This window comes from Amblyraja radiata, chromosome 7 (assembly GCF_010909765.2).
Source record: "Amblyraja radiata isolate CabotCenter1 chromosome 7, sAmbRad1.1.pri, whole genome shotgun sequence".
Taxonomy (NCBI): domain Eukaryota; kingdom Metazoa; phylum Chordata; class Chondrichthyes; order Rajiformes; family Rajidae; genus Amblyraja; species Amblyraja radiata.
Genome location: NC_045962.1, coordinates 38115308 through 38135834, shown reverse-complemented (window position 1 = coordinate 38135834; position 20527 = coordinate 38115308). Strand labels below are relative to the sequence as shown.

Here is a 20527-nt window from a genome sequence, read left to right as displayed (position 1 = left end):
ATCATTGACTTTTTGACTTGATTTTGGAACTATAGGTAGTAAATTGGCTACTATATGTGGCTTAAAAAAATCACCAGAAATAATTTATTGGCTTTAATAAGGTTGATATATATAGTTACATGTTGTTTCTTTCACACAATCCTTCAGTTTTCCATTTCCAAGTTTACATTCATTTAGTTAATTTCTTCAAATATTAAGGGGCTAGGGTGGGAATTGGGATATTTTAATTTTTAATAAATAGTGGTGCAAGCTTGCGTGGTAATATGTTCCTGTTCTCTAGGAAGACGAGATGTTTACTGAAATTTGTATGGTAAAGAATTCAATCTCACTTTAAGCAACATGGGGTATATTTTGGTGTTTTCTAGATCCAAATCCTTGAGGAGCAGCTTGATCAATTCAGAGAAAATTTGATGAATAAAAATGATGAGATGCTGCAATTGAACATGCAGCTGGAAATCCAAACAAAGCAGTCGGCAATAACAATCAACCAGCTCCACGAGGAGAACATCCGTGTGAAGGCAAGTTTTTTTTTGTTTTGTTTTTTCCCGCCCTGAATCTAGTCAACAAAAATACCTTCAATTCATAATGGGTGTATAACTAAATAACTGACTGATACTGTTTCATTATTTAGTACCATTACCTAACAATCTCTTGTTTATTCTGACTTGCATCCTGCAACACATCTTCCTAACAATTCCACATACAGGAAGATGTGGCCAGTCTCCATATGCGCTTAGGCTTGGAAGTAGATAATGGCAAAGCATCAGGATTACAGCTGCCCCAAGCGTTGCTGATGGAGAAGAACCAGGAAATTGATGAGCTAAAGGAACAGATCTTCAAGCTGCAGAAGGAAATGGAAAATACTTTAGACAACAAGGTAACCATGACTATGTTACCAACAGCTTGTTTATTGCACTTCATGACAGTTAGGTTTGCAATTAATAAAGCTCTTTAGTTAAAATATATTTAAATGTAATTCATTGTATTGAGTTGAACTATCCTTCAATTATCCAGCTTTCACTATTCTAATTCTGAATCACTGCATTCTCCTCATGAGAAAGGAAGGATCTGGATCTCTTTTATGATTTCAAGGTCTCCCAAAAGCTGTTTATAGCCAATTAGTTATTTGGTAATGATGAATGAATAGTTTTTACTTCCTTAGTCATTTTGATGACCTTGGTCAGTCTATTTATAACATTCAAACATGCACTGCATTGGGAGTAAAGATAGAAAATATGGAAGCGACCAGCAAGTCAAACAGCATCTATTAATGGAGATTCTGAATTTATCTTTCAGGTTACATTAAATGGTGAATGCATTGCTGATTTTAACAATTTAAAAGCAAATATGAGAGATGGAAAGGAGTATTTGGGAGGATAAAGGGTTGTAAAAAATCAAAGAGAAAGTTTATGATTGGCTAGAAGGCAGAAATGATCAGGAGACTGAAGGGCAAAATGATGCGTCAAAAGGGGACAATAATAGGAAAATTATTTTTTGCTAGAGTGATATACATCAGTGATGTGATTGTCTTTTTATTTCAGGCATTTGAAGAGAAAAATGATGAAATTGAAGAGCTGAAAACACAAATTGAACAACTTACTGTTGACCAAGAAAGACTACGTCAGGCAAAAGAAGAGGAGATTGAGCACCTCATTGAGGTTATAGAGAAACTGCAGCAAGAACTGTCACTGTTGGGTCCAAATTGCCATGAAGTCAGTGATTCTCAGGAAGAACTTGATATTTTCAGCATGGAGAAAGGCTCTGGACCAAATACGACATTCTCCAGAGGACTTCATGACAATCTGCAACAGGAGCTGGCATTTAAGTCAGTAGATAACAGAGGTGCTGGAGACTACAAAAAAGATCTTTATATGCACACAGCAGAGTTTCAGGATCAGACTGAGACAATGACTAGAGAAGGTTTTCTGCAGCTCTTGGATAAAAATGAAGTTTGTTTCCAAGAGAAGTTGGAAGTTTTGCAAACAAGCCTTCAAAACCTGCAGGAGATGAATCAGCAGCAGCAGCAGGAGTTCGCGTCACTTCAGCTGCAATCCAATGGTCTTCAGGAGGACAACAGTTTGTTGAAGATTCACATTTCCCAAAGAGATGCTGATGTATCTCTTCTCTCATCACGTGTCCAAGAACTGGAAGATGCTCAGAATGAAAAGGAGAAGCTGCTGCAAATGATTGAGAAACAAAGACAGGAAGAGTTAAAAGATATAAGATTATTTCCAAATAGAATCGTGGAGCTTGAACAGGAACTGGCAGAAAAAACAGCTCTGTTCCAAAAATGTAATGATGAATTAAAAACCTTACACTCTGACCTTCTGGAGCGTGATTGTCTGCTTCAGACACTGAAGCAGAAGAGTATGAATCTACAAGTCGAAGTTGAGCGTTTGGAGGGTGAATTATCCAGACAGGAGGGCCAGAATGAAAAACTAAAAAATCAATTGAACCAACTTGAGAGTGAACAGCAATCTGTTCGCACTACCCCGACTGCTGCAAAAATAAAGGTGAAAGATGATGCTTTGGTGAGTCCATTTCTACTTCCCCTGAGAGTACTGACAAACATTTATGGTGGGTACTTTCGGAGTGAAGATTTGCACAATCTAGAATATGTTTAATATGTAATACTTTATGTAAGTGAGGTAATGCACGTAGTTTCTCCAGTACATAATATTACATCCCGCAAAAGTTCTAAATCTTCATTTTTCATCAGAGCAAGAACTGAAGAGTTAAAAGATATAGGATTATTTCCTATGTGAAAGTTTCCCATTCAATTCTCGAACGTAGAACACCATTCAACAAGATTGTGGCTGCTAACCCGATTTTATTTCCACCACAATTCCCATATCCATCGATTCCTAAAATATCCAGAAAACTGTTGGTTTCAGCTTTGAGTACAAGTCTGAATCTCCACTTTACTCCAGCTCAAAGAAAATATTCCATGGATTTACTGCATTATGAATGACCCATCACTAGTTTGACTCTTTGAATCTGTTTTAGACTTCAAGAAGAGGAACATCATCTCTACATCTAATCTATTGCATGCTTTAAGTATATTTCATGCTGCACTCCCTCTCTCTCCATCCTTCCCCTGCCCAAGTCGTACCAGGTTCCCGTTCTCACCAAGCAAACAGCTAACAATGGCCTATATCATCGTTACTTTTTTGCATATCTCTCATTCATTTGTTCTATCGCTCTACATCACTGTCTATATCTCTCGTTTCCCTTTCCCTTGACTAGTCTGAAGAAGAGTCTCGACCTGAAACATCACCCATTCCGTCTCTCCAGAGATGCTACCTGTCCCGCTGAGTTACTCCAGCATTTTGTGTCTATAGTATGTAAAGGCAGATAAGAGATGGTCATGACATCATGTTCGGCACAAACATGGAGGGACAAAGGGTCTATTCCTGTGTTGTACTGTTATGTTCTCTGTGAACATTTCCCATGGTATCACCATTTAAAAAAAAAATACAAATAAGGAACTGCAGTTGCAGGTTTACCAGAAAAGGCACAAAGTCTTGAAAATGGCGTCAAAGGTAGATAGGGCAGACAAAAAAGCTTTCGGCACATTGGCTTTTTTATCGCAGTATTGAGCATAGAAGTTGGGAAGTCATGTTGCAATTATATTAGATGTTGGTGAGCCCTATAGGCAGTGGGCAGGTGCTATAAACCTGCACGGGAAGGTAGACGCTCCCGCCCCCATGAGTCTCGGGCAGATGGGGCTCGTCAGCCTGGGAGGGCAGTCCATCTATGAGAGGGAAAACTCTGATTGAAAACCTCCACTGCCTTGTGGCCATATCCAGTCATGGAAAAGGCTCCTGGAGTAAACCTCAAGAAAATCCGGAGTTGGAGCCCCTAAGGCAGTTTGTCGTTGTCAACAACCTCGCTCTGGCAGCTCCTGCGATGGAGCTGGTGCCAAACTGTAATGGCCCTGCTGTTCCTTTGGATTGATCAGCAACGTGGAGAGGGGGGACGTGCTGCATAGGCAGCCTGTCCTCCATATGACATCGCCCAGGCTTGGATGCACCTGCAAACTAGGATGCATTACCCATGGTCAGTCATGACCAAAGGGGGCCTATTACTGGTGAGGCCACATTTAGAGTGTTGTGTTCAGTTTTGGGCACCATGTTATAGGAAAGATGTTGTCTCGCTGGAAAGGATTTATGAGCTTATTGCTAGGACTCGGAGGTCTGAGGAACAGGGAGAGGTTGAGCTGGCAAGGACATGATTCCTTGGAGTGCAGGAGGATGAGTGGTGATCTTATAGATGTGTACCAAATCATGAGATAAATAGATCGGGAAAATACACAGTCTTGTGCCCAGAGTTGGAGAATCGAAAACTAGAGGACATGGGGTTAAAGTGAAGGGGGAAAGATTTAATAGGAACCTGAGGGGTGTGTGGAATGAGTTACTGGAGGACATAGTTGAGGCAGGTATATTTAGGTAGAAATATTTAGACCGGATAGATTAAAAGGGATATGGGCCAAAGGCAGGTAGGTGGGACTAGTGTAGATGGGACACGTTGGTCAGTGTGGGCAAGTTGGGCTGAAGGGCCTGTTTCCATGCTATATGACTATGATTCTTAAGTGCGGGAGTACCTTGAAATGTTAGGCAGCATCCCTGGAGAACAAGAATAGGTGATGTTTCGAGTCCGGTCCCTTCTTCAGACTGATTGCGGGGGGGGGGGGGGGGGGGAGCGAGAGCGAAGCTGGAAGAGAAGAAGGGCAGTACAAAGTGTGGCTGGTAATAGGTATAAAAATGACTAGATATTTCTACTTTTTCTACACGGGTAAGTGATTTCACTTTTTTGCACATTGTACTCCATCTGTACAACATGTTGTTGCTCATCACTCAGCCTGTCAATATCACCTTGAAGCTTCATTTCATTCTCATTATTCGCCTTCCTCCTTTCTTATTATCGACAAAGATGGAGAGCTTACATTTGATCCCAAAGATAGTCATAAAATGCTGGAGTGACTCAGCGGATCAGGCAGCATCGCTGGACAAAATGGATAGGTGACATTTCGGATTGGGACCCTTCTATACTTGTACTGTGTTTGGATCAATATGATTCAAAGACTGAAGGTAACTTCAGATCATAGTTTCTTCTGTCTCCAAGATAGTTAATCACATTGTGCATATCCAATGCTTATGCATCAGTAGTAGTTGTAGCGTATCACAACTGAGCTATTCGTGTCTTGGCATTACGTACATCTTCTTCCAGTAGCAATTGCCCAGACTGGGCTTGTATTCACTGGAGTTTAGAAGGATGAGAGGGGATCTTATAGAAACATATAACATTCTTAAGGGATTGGACAGTGTTGTGTTCGATAAAGCAATACACTACACTCCAGACAGGCTAGATGCAGAAAAAATATTCCCCGTGTTGGGGGAGGTCCAGAACCAGGGGTCACAAGTTAAGAATAAGGGGCAGGCCATTTAGGACTGAGATGAGGAAAGACTTTTTCACCCAGAGAGTTGTGAATCTGTGGAATTCTCTGCCACTGACAGCAGTGGAGGCCAATTCAGTGAATGTTTTCTAGAGAGAGTTAGCTTTAGCTCTTGGGGCTAACTGAATCAAGGGATATGGGGAAAAAGCAGGAATGGGGCACTGATTTTGGATGATAAGCCATGGGATGGCCTACTCCTGCACCTATTTTTTTCTATGTAATTCATTTGGTGCAAAATCCTGGTCATCCTTCCTCATTACTGAGTGGTTTCATTTAACCTAAGATGTTTCACTTTGAAAATTGAGCTTAAATCAGTGATCAGTTTTGACCATGCTCTGTGTGACTCAGTTATTTGCTTCCATGACCAGCAAAACCAATGAGCCAGATCTATCTGGGAACAGAAGTTTGCAAACTCTTAAACTGAAAATGGCTGCAATGAATGCTTGTTATTTTTTCAATATATCTTCACTAACTGAATATTTCCAGTTAATCTGCAGGGGAAACATTGGAACTGATTTGTTCTAATGATCAATAAATCTAATTACACAAAATTAAAATGCTGTTCTGCCCTCAAAATGGCTAATGGGAATGGGTATTTCTTATTTCCAAAAGCAGGAGAAGCTGAAACAGTTGGAAGCTACCTTGCAGCAGAAGGAAATGATCATCACCCAGCTAAATATTGAACATGAGACCCTGCAAGCAGATCTTTCTGCAGTTAAGGAAGAACTGAACTCTAGTGTAGAGAACATAGATAAACTGCTGGAGGCTGAACAGGTGAGAGATTAAGGACTAATAATGTCTTGTTAAATTCCTCTATGTAAACCAATTATTTTTCTTGTGATTTGCAGTTGAATTCACTTTGCTGTTACATTTGTAAAATATTCCAGTTTACCAACAAGTTGTGCAAGTTGTGACGGGAACAAAAACCTTTGGTCACATTGTCTGAGCTAATCAATATGTACAATCAATACAGCCTACTCAGACCTATGATCTCCTAGCTAAGTACAAAACAAAATAAAAAGGAAAAGTAATTTTAACGGTTATCGTAGATTGGGAGAGTGCGACAGTAAACAAAACAATGGCTACCTTTTAATGAATTAACACAGAGTTAACATATCCAAGAAAATATTCCAGTTATGGCTGTCACTTTGTATACCCTGCATGGTTTACCTTCACCAAAATGCATCAAATGCAAACATGTCCAAGTTCAATTCCATCTGCTATTCCTTTGCTTATTTTCTCAGTTGATCTAGATCTTATTGTAACCTGAAACAAAATTCGCCGTCCACCACACCAGTAATTTTGACGTCATCCACAAACTTACTAACCGCTCCACCTACCAAAATTGTTAATGTATATACGCTGTTTCTCGAGCTCCCTTTAAAGACACACCTGGATCCTATTTCCAGAGTAACCTTTAAAGATGATTAGTTCACTGAGAAATGTATTTAACTGTGTTACATTTAAAAAATAATTGTGATTTTCCTCCATGTGCTCCTGTTTCCTCCCACAATCCAAAGATGGGCAGGTTTGTAGGTTTAGTTTACAAGCCGACTCCAATGCTGACCATCGATCATCCATTCATACTAGTTCTATGTTATCTCACTTTCTATGCCGCTCCCTACACACTCGCTGTGAGGCAGTGGTTTTACCAGCTGCACCAGTCAGTAATTGGCCTCTGTAAAGTTCCCCTAGTGTGTAGAGAGTGGATGAGAAAATGGGATATCATGGGACTCGTGCGAATGGGTGATTGATGTTCGGCGAGGTCTCAGTGGGCTGAAGGGCCTGTTTCCATGCTGTATCTCTAAACGAAACTAAACTCCGTCCCTTGCCAAGGTCTCTCTTGCCAAAGCTTCAATGCTTACCCTCAAAACACAACACTTCACCCCCCCACCCCCCTCAAACATTGCTTCTCCTTAACAAAATGTATGAAGTGTGAAGTATAAAGTTTATTGCATTGTTTTTGGTGGAGTTATCACATGCCAGTTGCTGGCTCACTTGTCAGTTGCAGAACATTTGCTGGCAACCATGTCTGTCGATCATATTTGCAGCATGGAAATGTTACAATTTGCTATAAGAGTCGGTCAAGTACTCAATATAGGCAAGCAAATACATATTCTCCTACTAATTTATTTTTTAATTTGTTGCTTTTCATTTTTATAGGTAAAAGAACACACCATTGCTGACTTAGAGATCCATTCCCGCAATCTTAAAACTCAGGTGAACCAACTGCAGGAAGCCTTATTACAGCAAGAGGAGGAACTGGCGAATCGGGCAAAAGAAGTGGAGGACTTGACTGAGAAATGTCAGAGGCAGGGACTTGAGTTGCAACAGCAGTCCAATGCGGAGACTGATAGGCCACAGACCACCCCATCAATTTACAATGAAGATTCTCAGGCTCTTAGTCGAGGTGGACATCGACCACTTGCCTACAACCACACAATGAGTGGGAGCATGCTGAGTTCTCCAGAGCTGATGAGGAAGTTTGAGGAAAGTCTGGAATGGATGAATGGCCTGCACAACTCCAGAATTTCTGAGATCAGCGGTGTTCACAGTGCAGAAATGGAGGTGATACGTAGCAGATCATCGGAACTTGAAAAAGACACAGATAGAGAGGATCGGAGCATTTCCTCTGCAAAAGACAGATGGCATCGGCCTTCTCCATCCCCATCTGATTATCCACATTCACTCTCTGAATATTCTAATGCAGAGAAGGTGGGCATCAAACAGTTTTAATGTTGTACTTTTATTATGTGTGTGTGTGTGTGTGATTGAATCAATCATAGCATTATATAACTAGTCATACATTCTCAGCACAATAGTTACATTTTATCAAAAGGCCTCTTGCACTGAAATCAATGCATCTGAAACTAACAGTCCTGCCATGCTCCTGCCTATCCTGTCCACTGAACTTGCTTTCATCATCTTTCTTACCAACTTCTAGCCTCTCACCTGCTTCACTCGGCATTGGATCCTGTCCCCTTGCCAATCTAGTTTTAACCCTCCTGAGTAACATTAGGAAACTGTCCATCAGGATATTGGTTTGTCCCAGTTCATGTGCAACTCGTCCCTCTTATACAGCTCTGCTCTAGCTCCAGATTGCAATAGTCCTTAAATCTGAATTCCTGCCCCTTACATTAAATCGTCAGCCACAAATTCACCTGTCATAAATTCCTGTTTTTATCCTCAGCAGTATGTGGCACTGGGAGCAATCTGGAGTCTACTTCCTTAGATCCTGCTTTTTAATCTTTTGCCTAGCTCCCTGTAATCATTCCACAGGAAGCATCCCTTATCACACCTGTATCATTTGTGCCAACGTGCACAATGACATCCGACTGCTCACCCTCCCCCTTGAGAATGTTCTGCAGCCGCTCTGAGATATGAACTCTGGAACCAAGGAGAAAACACACCATTTTGCAGTCATATTTGCTATCACAGAATCTCCTGCCAGCCCTTCTTTCTAACGAGCCTCATATCACTATAGCTCTGCCTGTCAACACCCTGCCCCACTTTGCCTCAGAGCCCGGTCCGATGCTACAGACCTGATTGCTGCTGCTAATAGACAATAGACAATGGAGAATAGGTGCAGGAGTAGGCCATTTGGCCCTTCGAACCAGCACCGTCATTCACTGTGATCATGACTGATCATCCACACTCAGTACCCTGTTCCTGCCTTTTCCCCGTATCCCCTGACTATGCTATCTTTAAGAGCTCTATCCAACTCTCTCTGAAAGCATTCAGAGAATTGACCTCCACTGCCTTCTGAGGCAGAGAATTCCACAGATTCACAACCCTCTGTGTGAAAAAAGTTTTCCTCATCTCCGTTCTAAATGGCTTTCCCCTTATTCTTAAACCGTGGCCCCTGGTTCTGGATTCCAACCCAACATCGGGAACATGTTTCCTGCGTCTAGCATGTCCAAACCCTGAATAATCTTTTGTGTTTAAATAAGATACCCTCTCATCCTTCTAAATTGCAGAATATAGTAGCCCAGCTGCTCCATTCTATCAACATATGACTGTCCCGCCATCCTGAGAATTAACCTCGTGAACCTACGCTGCACTCCCTCAATAGCAAGAATGTCCTTCCTCAAATTTGGAGACCAAAACTGCACACAATACTGCAGTTGTGGTCTCACTAGGGCCCTGTACAACTGCAGAAGGACCTCTTTGCTCCTATACTCAACTCCTCTTGTTATGAAGGCCAACATGCTATTTGCTTTCTTCACTGCCTGCTGTACCTGCATGCTTACTTTCAGTGACTGATGAATAAAGGACCCCCAGATCTCATTGTTCTTCCCCTCTTCCCAACTTGACACCATTTAGATAATAATCTGCCTTCCTGTTTTGCCACCAAAGTCGATAACTTCACATTTATCCATATTAAACTGCATCTGCCATGCATGCATCTGCTCACTCACCCAACCTGTCTAAGCCACCCTGCATCCACATAGCACCCTCCTCACAGTTCACACGGCCACCCGGCTTCGTGTCATCTGCAAATTTGCTAATGTTACTTTTAATCCCTTCATCTAAATCATTAATGTATATTGTAAATATACGGTACCCCACTAGTCACTGCCTGCCATTCTGAAAGGGACCCGTTAATCCCTACTCTTTGTTTCTTGTCTGCAAACCAATTTTCTATCCATGTCAGTACCCTACCCCCAATACCATGTACTCTAATTTTGCCCACTAATCTCCTTTGTGGGACCTTATCAAATGCTTTCTGAAAGTCCAGGTACACTACATCCACTGGCTCTCCATTGTCCATTTTACTAGTTACATCCTCAAAAAATTCCAGAAGATTAGTCAAACATGATTTCCCCATCGTAAATCCATGCTGACTCGGACCGATCCTGTTACTGCGATCCAAATGTGCTGCTTTTCATCTTGTATAATTGACTCCAGCATCATCCCCACCAACGATGTCAGGTTAACTGGTCTATAATTTCCTGTTATCTCTCTCCTGCCTTTCTTAAAAAGTGGGATAACATTAGCTACCTTCCAATCCACAGGAACTGATCCTGCATCTATAGAACATTAGAAAATGATCACCAATACGGCCACGATTTCAAGAGCCACTTCCTTAAGTACCCTGGGATGTAGACCATCAGGCCCTGGGGATTTATCAGCCTTCAGTCCCATCAGTCTACCCAACACCATTTCCTACCAAATGTGAATTTCCTTCAGTTCCTCCATCACCTTAGATCCTCTGGCAACTAGTATAGCAGGGAGATTGTTTGTGACTTCCTTAGTGAAGACGGATCCAAAGTATCTGTTCAACTTATCCTTGTTCCCCATAATAAATTCACCTTTTTCAGTCTTCAAGGGTCCAACTTTGGTCTTAACTAATTTTTTCCTCTTCACATACTTAAAGAAGCTTTTACTATCCTCCTTTATATTCTTAGCTAGCTTACCTTCGTACCTCATCTTTTCTCTCCGTATTGCCTTTTTAGTTACCTTTTGTTGCTCTTTAAAAGCTTCCCAATCCTCTGGCTACCCGCTCAACCTTGCTATGTTAAACTTCTTCTCTTTTATTTTTATACTGTCCTTAACTTCCTTCTTCAGCCACGGTCACCCCTTACTCATAGAAACATAGAAACATAGAAAGTAGGTGCGAGAGTAGACCACCAGGTCCGCCGAGCCCGCACCGCCATTCGCTCATGGCTGAACACTAAACAGACACACTTACCCACAAACAGTAGACACAAGACACAGAACACAAGACACTACCCTCCCCTTTATACCGCTATCACCCCTCTCCACCCCAAAAACCTCGTGATCTCCTGGGAGAGGCAAAAAACCGGATAAAAACCCAGGTCCAATTCGGGAAAAAAATCCGGGAAATTCCTCTCCGACCCCAATCCAGGCGATCGACACTTGTCCAGGAGATCACTCAGGTCTTTCTATACTAACCATACCTAGGTCCATATCCCTGCCCTCTCCCCGTAGCCCCTTATCCCCTTGGCAGCTAAAAAACCATCTATTTTAGTCTTAAATATATTTAAAGTTTCTGCTTCCACTGCTCCCTGGGGCAGTGAATTCCATAAATTAACCACCCTCTGGGTGAAGAAGTTCTTCCTCATCTCCGTTTTAAAAGAGCCCCCCCTTATTCTGCAACTATGTCCCCTAGTTCTAGTTTCCCCGATCATTGGGAACATCCTCGGTGCATCCACCCGATCAAGGCCCCTCACGATCTTATATGTTTCAATGAGATCGCCTCTCATTCTTCTAAACTCCAAAGAGTAGAGTTCCAGCCTACTTAACCTTTCCTCATATGTCAATCCCCTCATTGCAGGAATTAATCTTGTAAACCTTCGCTGCACTGCCTCCAGGGCTAGTACATCCTTTCTTAAGTATGGACCCCAGAACTGTACACAGTATTCCAAATGTGGTCTCACTAATACTGTGTACAGCTGCAGCAAGACCTCCGTGTTTTTATACTCAATCCCCCTAGCAATAAAGGCCAAAACTCCATTGGCCTTCCTGATTGCTTGCTGCACCTGCATACTAACTTTTAGTGATTCATGTACTAATACCCCTAGATCCCTTTGCGTTGCATTACAACGCAGCTCCTCCTCATTTAGAAAATAACTTGCCCTATCATTTTTTTTCCCAAAGTGAATGACTTCACATTTATTAGTATTAAACTTCATCTGCCAAGTTGTTGCCCACTCACCTAGCTTATCTATATCCTTTTGCAGACTCTTCCTATCCTCCTCATCCCCTACTTTTCCTCCCATTTTTGTATCGTCCGCAAATTTTGATATATTACACTTGGTTCCCTCCTCCAAATCATTTATATAAATTGTGAACAACTGGGGTCCCAGCACCGACCCTTGCGGAACCCCGCTAGTTACCGGTTGCCATCCCGAGTATGAACCATTTATCCCCACTCTCTGCTTCCTATTTGTTAGCCAATCCTCTACCCATGCTAATATATTACCCCCAATCCCATAATTTTTTATTTTTAGCAATAGTCTCTTGTGTGGCACCTTGTCAAAAGCCTTTTGGAAGTCCAAGTATACCACATCCACCGGTTCCCCTTTATCCACCCGGGTTGTTACTTCCTCAAAGAATTCGAGCAGATTCGTTAAACAGGACTTCCCCTTCACAAAACCATGCTGGTTCTGTCCGATGAAGTCATGTTTATCCAAGTGCCCCGTTAGTGTTTCTTTAATAATTGTCTCTAACATTTTACCCACCACCGATGTTAGACTAACCGGTCTATAGTTACCCGCCTTCTGTTTACTTCCTTTTTTAAATATAGGTGTTACATTGGCCATTTTCCAATCCACTGGGACCGTTCCTGCCTCCAGGGAGTTTTGGAAAATTATCACCAATGCATCCACAATCCCCACCGCTATCTCCCTCAAGACCCTTGGATGTAATCCATCAGGCCCAGGGGATTTATCCTCCTTCAGTCTCATTAATTTCCCTAATACCACCTCCTTGGTGATCTTAATAGTATTTAGCTCCTCCATTCCTACCGCCCCCTGTTTATCCAGCGTTGGAATATTTTTTGTGTCTTCTATGGTGAAGACTGATACAAAATACTCGTTTAATGCCTTTGCCATTTCCATGTTCCCCACCAACAACTCTCCAGTCTCACCCTCCAATGGACCAACGTTCACCTTAGCCACCCTTTTTCTTTTTATATAGCTATAAAAACTCTTACTATTAGTTTTTATGTTGTTTGCTAATTTCCTTTCATAATCTATTTTCCCCGTCTTAATTAATCTCTTAGTTATATTTTGCTGACCTTTAAATGCTTCCCAATCCTCTACCCTCCCACTATCTCTGGCTACCTTATATGCCCTTGCCTTCAGCCGAATACTATCCTTTATAGTTTTACTGAGCCATGGCTGACTGTTCTTACCCTTACCCCTTTTTTTCTTCATAGGAATAAATTTTTCTTGAAGGTTATACAGTAGACCCTTAAACGTACACCACTGCTCATGTACCGTCTTATTCTTGAGTCTGCTATCCCAGTCAACTTTGATCAGCTCATTCCTCATACCTTCATAATCCCCCTTATTTAGACTAAGCACCCTAGCCTGAGTTTCAACCTGCTCCCCTTCTATTTGAATATGGAATTCGACCATATTGTGGTCACTTGTTCCCAACGAGTCCCTAACTATGACATTTTTAATTAATCCTGCTTCATTACACAGGACCAGATCCAAGATTGCCTCCCCCCTTGTCGGTTCTGTGACATACTGTTCTAGGAACCCGTCTCTAATACATTCTATAAACTCTTCCTCTAGTCTACCCTGCCCAGTTTGGTTTGCCCAATTAATATGAAAATTGAAGTCCCCCATGATTACAGCAGTTCCCTTTTTACATGCGTCAACTATTTGCAGATTTATGTTCTGACTAACAGCGTCACAGCTATTTGGAGGTCTATAAATTACACCCATTAGTGTTTTTTTTCCCTTGTTATTCTCTATCTGTACCCAAGCTGTTTCACTATCCTGATCCTTCAACGCAATATCCTTCCTCTCTATTGCCGTTATTCCCTCCCTTATTAAAAGGGCCACCCCTCCTCCCTTTCTTTCCTGTCTATCTTTCCTAATTGTCGAGTACCCCTCTATATTTAACTCCCAGTCCTGATCCCCTTGCAGCCATGTCTCCGTAATGGCCACAATATCATAACTATATATACTTAATTGCACCGTTAATTCATTTATCTTATTACGAATACTCCGTGCATTTAGATAAAGCACTTTCAGATGATTTTTACTACCCTTCCTTTCCGTTTTTGCCCCTTTTACATCTAGAGCTTTATCTTCACACATTCTGTCTCCTGTCACTTTTTGACTTTCCGCTTCCCCACTGATACCCTGCTCTATTTCCTCTACCCCTGCCGTTATTACCCCCCTTGATACCTCCCCCCCGCTACTTAGTTTAAAGACCTCTCTACTGCCCTAGTTATATGATTTGCCAGGACCCCAGTCCCAGCACCGTTCAGGTGAAGTCCGTCCTTACAGAACAGATCCCCCCTGTCCCAGTACTGGTGCCAGTGGCCCAAGAAACCAAACCCATTATTCCCACACCAGTCTTTGAGCCACGCATTCAGCTTTTTAATTTTACGTACCCTCGCCGATTTGGCCCGTGGCTCAGGTAGCAATCCGGAGATCAGTACCCTCGAGGTTCTGCTTTTTAATTTATTCCCTAACTGCTCAAACTCCTTCAGCAGATCCTCATTCCTCGTCCTTCCTATGTCATTGGTCCCCACATGGACCACGACCACTGGATCCTCCCCCTCCCACTGCAAATTTCTCTCCAGCATCGCAGAGATATCCTTAACCCTAGCACCGGGTAGGCAACACAGCCTTCGGGACATGTTCTGCTGGCCGCAGAGAACCCTATCTACCCCCCGAATAATACTATCCCCTATCACTACGGCATTTCTTCTAACTCCCCCCTCTTGAATGGCCTCCTGATCCACGGTGCTGCAGCCAGGTTGCTCATCCCTCCCACAGCCCCTGATCCCGTCCTTACATTGAGTAAGAGCCTCGGTCATGCTTGTCAGGGACAAGGGCTGTGGCTCCTGCCACATCTCCTCCTGGTTCCCCCTACCTGCCTCGCTTATGGCCACACCTTCCTTTCCTTGCTCACTGCCTACTGAATTAGTTAAACTGGTCGGTGTGACCATCCCCTGGCACAAAACATCCAGGTAATACTCCCCCTCCCTGATGTACCGCAGCGTATGAAGTTGGGTCTCCAGCTCATCAATGCGGAGCTGGAGTTCCTCTAGCCTCAAACACTTACTGCAGCTGTAGGGATCTTCTACTTCAATGGTGTCGACAAATTCCCACATCTCGCAGTATTGGCACATCTCCTGACCGCCCATCTTATATAAGTAATTAACTGGTCCTATTTAAGAATCCCCTACTGTATTGATACACCCCTTATTTATATAATCCTACCTCCTATAAATGGGAAAGTACTCACCCCAGCCGTAAATTACCTACTGGTTTGGCTGTCTAGTGGTAATTCCGTCCGCTCTTCCTGTCTGGTCCACTGCTCCCTTGCAGTGCGTGGCAAACCTCTTTGCCTCTGTTACTCTCTCGAGCCGCGGCTCCGTCCGTCCTCCCTCGGCGACAGCACCTGTGGCACCGCGGTCGTGACTCCCTTCCGTTCCTGCAGAGCCTTCCTGTCCTGGGCGGAGTCTGCAGCTAACTGTGTGCTCACGTCCGGTAGCTCACGTCCGGTAGGTCAGCCTCACGTCTCCGGTCTCCGGTCTCCGGTCCCTCGTTAGCGCAATCAGCAAGCGTTAGCAATCAGCAAGCCCGTTAGCATTCATCTACTTGTGTTGCCACTTGGATCCCCTTGGAATCTTTCTTCCTCTTTGGAATGAACTGATCCTGCACCTTCTGTATTATTCCCAGAAATACCTGCCATTGTTGTTCCACTGTCATCCCTGCCAGGGTATCTTTCAACTTTGGCCAGCTCCTCCCTCATGGCTCCCTTTGTTCAACTGTAATACTGATACTTCCGATTTTCCCATCTCCCTCTCAAATTGTAGATTAAAATTTATCATATTATGGTCACTACCTCCTAATGGCTCCTTTACCTCGAGTTCCGTATCAAATCCGGTTCATTACACAACACTAAATCCAGAATTGCCTTCTCCCTGGTAGGCTCCAGTACAAGCTGCTCTAAGAATCCATTTCGGAGGCACTCCACAAACTCCCTTTCTTGGGGTCCAGTACCAACCTGATTTTCCCAATCTACCTGCATGTTCAAATCTCACATAACAACCGTAGCATTACTTTTATGACATGCCAATTTTAACTCTTGATTCAACTTGCACCCTATATCCAGGCTACCATTAGCGTCTTTTTACCCTTACAATTCCTCAGTTCTATCCATACTGACTCCACATCTCCTGTTTTAATGTCACCCCTTGCAAGGGACTGAATTTCACTCCTCACCAACAGAGCTACCCCACCTCCTCTGCCCACCTGTCTGTCTTTTCGATAGGACGTATACCCTTGAATATTCAGTTCCCAGCCCTGGTCCTCTTGCAGCCATGTCTCTGTAATTCCCACAACATCATACTTGCCAATTTGTAACTGAGCCTCAAGCTTATCTACTTTATTTCTTATACTTTGCACATTCATATACAACAATTTAACTTCGGTATTCACCTCCCCTCTTACATCGGTCAATATTGGCTCTGACCTTACTCTCTTATCCCTTCTCGAACTTTCCTTCCCATTAATTAGGGAGTCTTTTGTAACTTTTCCTGTACTCATTTCCACTTTAACTCCATCTTTATACTCCAAATTTGTCAATCCCTCCCCCCCACTATTTAGTTTACACCCACACGTGTAGCACTAGCAAACCTGCCTGCCAGAACGTTGATCCCCCTCCAGTTAAGGTGTAACCCATCCCTTTTGTACAGGTCACCCCTACCCCAGAAGAGATCCCAGTGGTCTATAAATCTAAATCCCTGCTCCAGCCCCCCAGCCACCCATTCATAGAAACATAGAAACATAGAAAGTAGGTGCGAGAGTAGACCACCAGGTCCGTCGAGCCCGCACCGCCATTCGCTCATGGCTGAACACTAAACAGACACACTTACCCACAAACAGTAGACACAAGACACAGAACACAAGACACTACCCTCCCCTTTATACCGCTATCACCCCTCTCCACCCCAAGAACCTCGTGATCTCCTGGGGGAGGCAAAAAAACGGATAAAAACCCAGGTCCAATTCGGGAAAAAAATCCGGGAAATCCGGGAAATCCGGGAAATCAGATCCCCTATCTCCCTGTTCCTGCCCTCACTAGCACAAGGTACAGGAAGCAATCCAGAGATAACCACCTTAGAAGTCCTGCTTTTCAGTCTTCTGCTTAACTCTCTAAACTCACGTTGCAGAACCTCCTTCCTCTTCTTCCCGACGTCGTTTGTGCCCATGTGCACAACTACTTCCAGCTGTTCACCTTCTCTCTCTCGAGGATGTTCTGAAGTTGGTTCGTGACATCCTGAACCCTGGCACCAGGGAGGCAACATCCCATCCTCGAGTCTCGCCTGCCGCCACAGAATCTCCAGTCCGCACCTCGGACAATGGAGTCACCCACCACCATGGCTCTGCCCAACGTCGGTCTCGCTGGTCGAGTCACATCGCTAGGATTGGAGCCACCGACCTGTCCACCGTTTGGACTGGAAACGTCGTCTGCCCCGACAGCTCCCAAAAGGGTGTACCTGTTTTCACTTGCCACAGCCACTAGGGTCTCCTGCACTCCACGGTTACTCCCCTTTCTCCCAGTCATCCACCTTCGCTCTTCCTGTATCCTTTGCCTGACAACCTCACTGTAGGTCCTGTCCATGAAACTCTCATTTTCCCGGATGGCCCTGAGGTCATCCAGCTGCTTCTCCAGTTCCCCAACACGTTCATTCAGGAGCTGCACCTGGACACAATTTCTGCAGGTTTAGTTTCCAGTAGCATCAACAGTGTCCCTGACTTCCCACATCCTGCAGGAAACACACTGCACCAACATGCCTGCCATTTCTTCAGAAGAATGCTCTCCCCTGACCGATACCCTGCCCAACAGTAACCAAAGCGGCATACCTGTTTTGGGAGAATATTTCCAGTGGTCTCATGTATTCTCTGTCTTCCCCCTCTCCCGATGGCTTCCTATCTACTTTCTGCCATAACCTAGGCATGACCACCTCACTGTAACCCCATCTATGACATCCATAGTATCCCGGATGATGCTGAGATGGTCCAGCTACTACCCCAGTTCCTTAACACTGTTGGAAAGGAGCTACACCAAGGAGCAGCACTCACAAGTGTAGTCCTCAGTGCAGATGCAACCTGACACCACATTCAGCCTGGATAACTTACCACCCATTGGTATAAACATTGAATTTTCCAGTTTCGAGTTTCCTGACTCCCTACTATTCCTTTTCCCCTCCTTCCCCATCTAACACACATAGTGTGCACACAGTTTTCCCATTCACTATTCACTTCCCCACCCCCCCCTGTATGCTCTTTCCACATCCCTGAGTCACTTATTTCACCTCTATCCCCTTCCACCATATCCCATGCCTCCAACTACATTTCACTTCTCATCCCTCTTTACCTGACATCCTTTTGTCTCATTTTTGCCTCTGGCTTATGCCACTTATTCCACCCATCTGCCACAAAAAAACCCATCACCTGTATCCACCTAACCTTTGCTAGGTTTTGCCATATCCGCACGTGTCTTTTCCTGTTTCTTTCCCACCGCATCGAAGAATGGTACTGACCTGAAACATAGTCTGTCCATTTCCCTCCACAGTTGCTGCCTGACCCGCTGAGTTCCTCCAGCATTTTGTGTTTTGCTCAAGACTTGAACATCTGCAATTCCTTGTGTCTCCATTATATATCTGAAATATTGATCCTGTTTTCTCTCCACAAACCTGCTGAGTGTTTTCTGTTGTTGGTTTAGATTTGCAGCATCTGTTTAAACCAGTTCAAACATGATGAACAGAAATAAAAATAACTGCAGAATCTTGTAAATCTGAAATAAAAATAGAAAATGATGGAAACATGTGGTAGGTCAGGTGGAATGACGAATGACATTTACGATGGTGGCATAAAATATTTTTCTTGTGAGTTAACAAGAGGCAATTCCCTTCCCAGTTCTGGAGCAGTTGGGGATGGACGGTATATGGTAACGTTGACATAAAAGTGAATGAATAAATAAAATGTCTATCGTTTTGGGTTGGTAGGTCTTTCTTTTTTGCTAAGTTCCTCCGCTAATATGTCAGAAACTGTTGCCAATATGATTAGGGTGAATAGAATACCAGATTTATACAATTCCAGGGATGTTTACGGTTTGTGTTTCCCTCCACAGGCACAACATGATGCACAACTTGAATTGACACTGACAGCAATGCAGGAAGATAAGGCTTCAACAGTTTCAATTCCTGACTGGATAAGTGATGGTTGTGGCAGCTGTAAGTACGTCAAAAAGAGCAGCGCAAACATAAAAATCATTCCAAACTGCACAAACAGCACTTGGGGCATAGTTAAAGCCAGCTCTCTGGTGCTGTGAGGTAGCAGCTCCATTAGCTATGCCACTGTGCTGTCCGTTTTATTAGATGCAGATCTAATTTGCTCTTTATGAGGACAAAACTCATCATTGGAATTGGCCAAGTGAAACTCTTTATTGGTCTCCAATACTAGTACATCTTTCTTTGAGGGGAATAACACTGTGAACAATACCACAGATATGGCCTTACCAACATGCTGTATGTTTGCAACAATCTTTCTCTATATCTAAACTCCATCTCACTTGCCATGAGCATCAATATGTATATTGCCTTCCAACTTGCATTGCTTGTCTGCTAACTTGTGTTTCATATTGAATAACTCTTAGATCGCTCATTATTTTGCTCCTCCTCAACCTTTCTCCATTTGGATAAAAGGCTGCCTTTATATTCCTCTCATCAAAGCGTGTGACCACACAAACTCTGATGGCCAGGTTTTTGCCCATTCTGTCATTCCTATATTTTGTTCCAGAGACAAATATCCACATTGCATCATGTCCTGCCACCTATTTTCATGTCATCCGCAAGCATGGATATATGAAACTCTGTCCTGCTCAAAGGTTAAAGTCTGTCAATCCAGAGAATGCCGCCAGAGTGGACCCATAGTTGATTTTGTAATAGGGAGGAGCATTGGCAGAAGATTGAGGAATGACTGACAGAGGTACACAAAATTGTGAGGAGAATAAATAGAATCTATTTCCGTTGGCATGGACTTCTAAGGAAGAGGATACAAGGTAGGAAGTTTACATGGGATCTGAGGGTGACGTTTTTCCTGAGTATTAGAATGTGGAAAGACAGATGCTCCCACAATATTTAACATGGAACAATACACCACATCAACAGGTCATTCGATCCCACTATTCTCCTGCCAAACATGTTGCCAAGTTAAACCAATCTCCTCTGCCTGCAGAGATTCATATGCCTCTATTCCCTGCATATCCATATGGCTATCCAAAAGCCACTAAATGCCGTTATCATATCTGCCTTCACCACCATCCCTGGCTTGCATATCTCCTTCAAAC

At 43.4% G+C, this 20527-nt stretch overlaps 1 protein-coding gene across 6 annotated transcripts in view; it reads left to right on the top strand.

Annotated features, from left to right (window-relative positions):
• Nucleotides 1-20527, top strand: part of pcnt (pericentrin) — a 185144-nt gene that overhangs the window by 118395 nt on the left and 46222 nt on the right. For 5 of the 6 annotated variants that reach the window (XM_033024217.1, XM_033024221.1, XM_033024222.1 and 2 more), the window contains 6 exons: nt 366-518; nt 707-877; nt 1542-2531; nt 6068-6229; nt 7619-8170; nt 19310-19412. In XM_033024217.1, coding sequence (XP_032880108.1) covers nt 366-518; nt 707-877; nt 1542-2531; nt 6068-6229; nt 7619-8170; nt 19310-19412 — 2131 coding nt within the window. The remainder of the gene's footprint in view (nt 1-365; nt 519-706; nt 878-1541; nt 2532-6067; nt 6230-7618; nt 8171-19309; nt 19413-20527) is intronic. The other variant, XM_033024218.1, reaches the window with a different exon arrangement.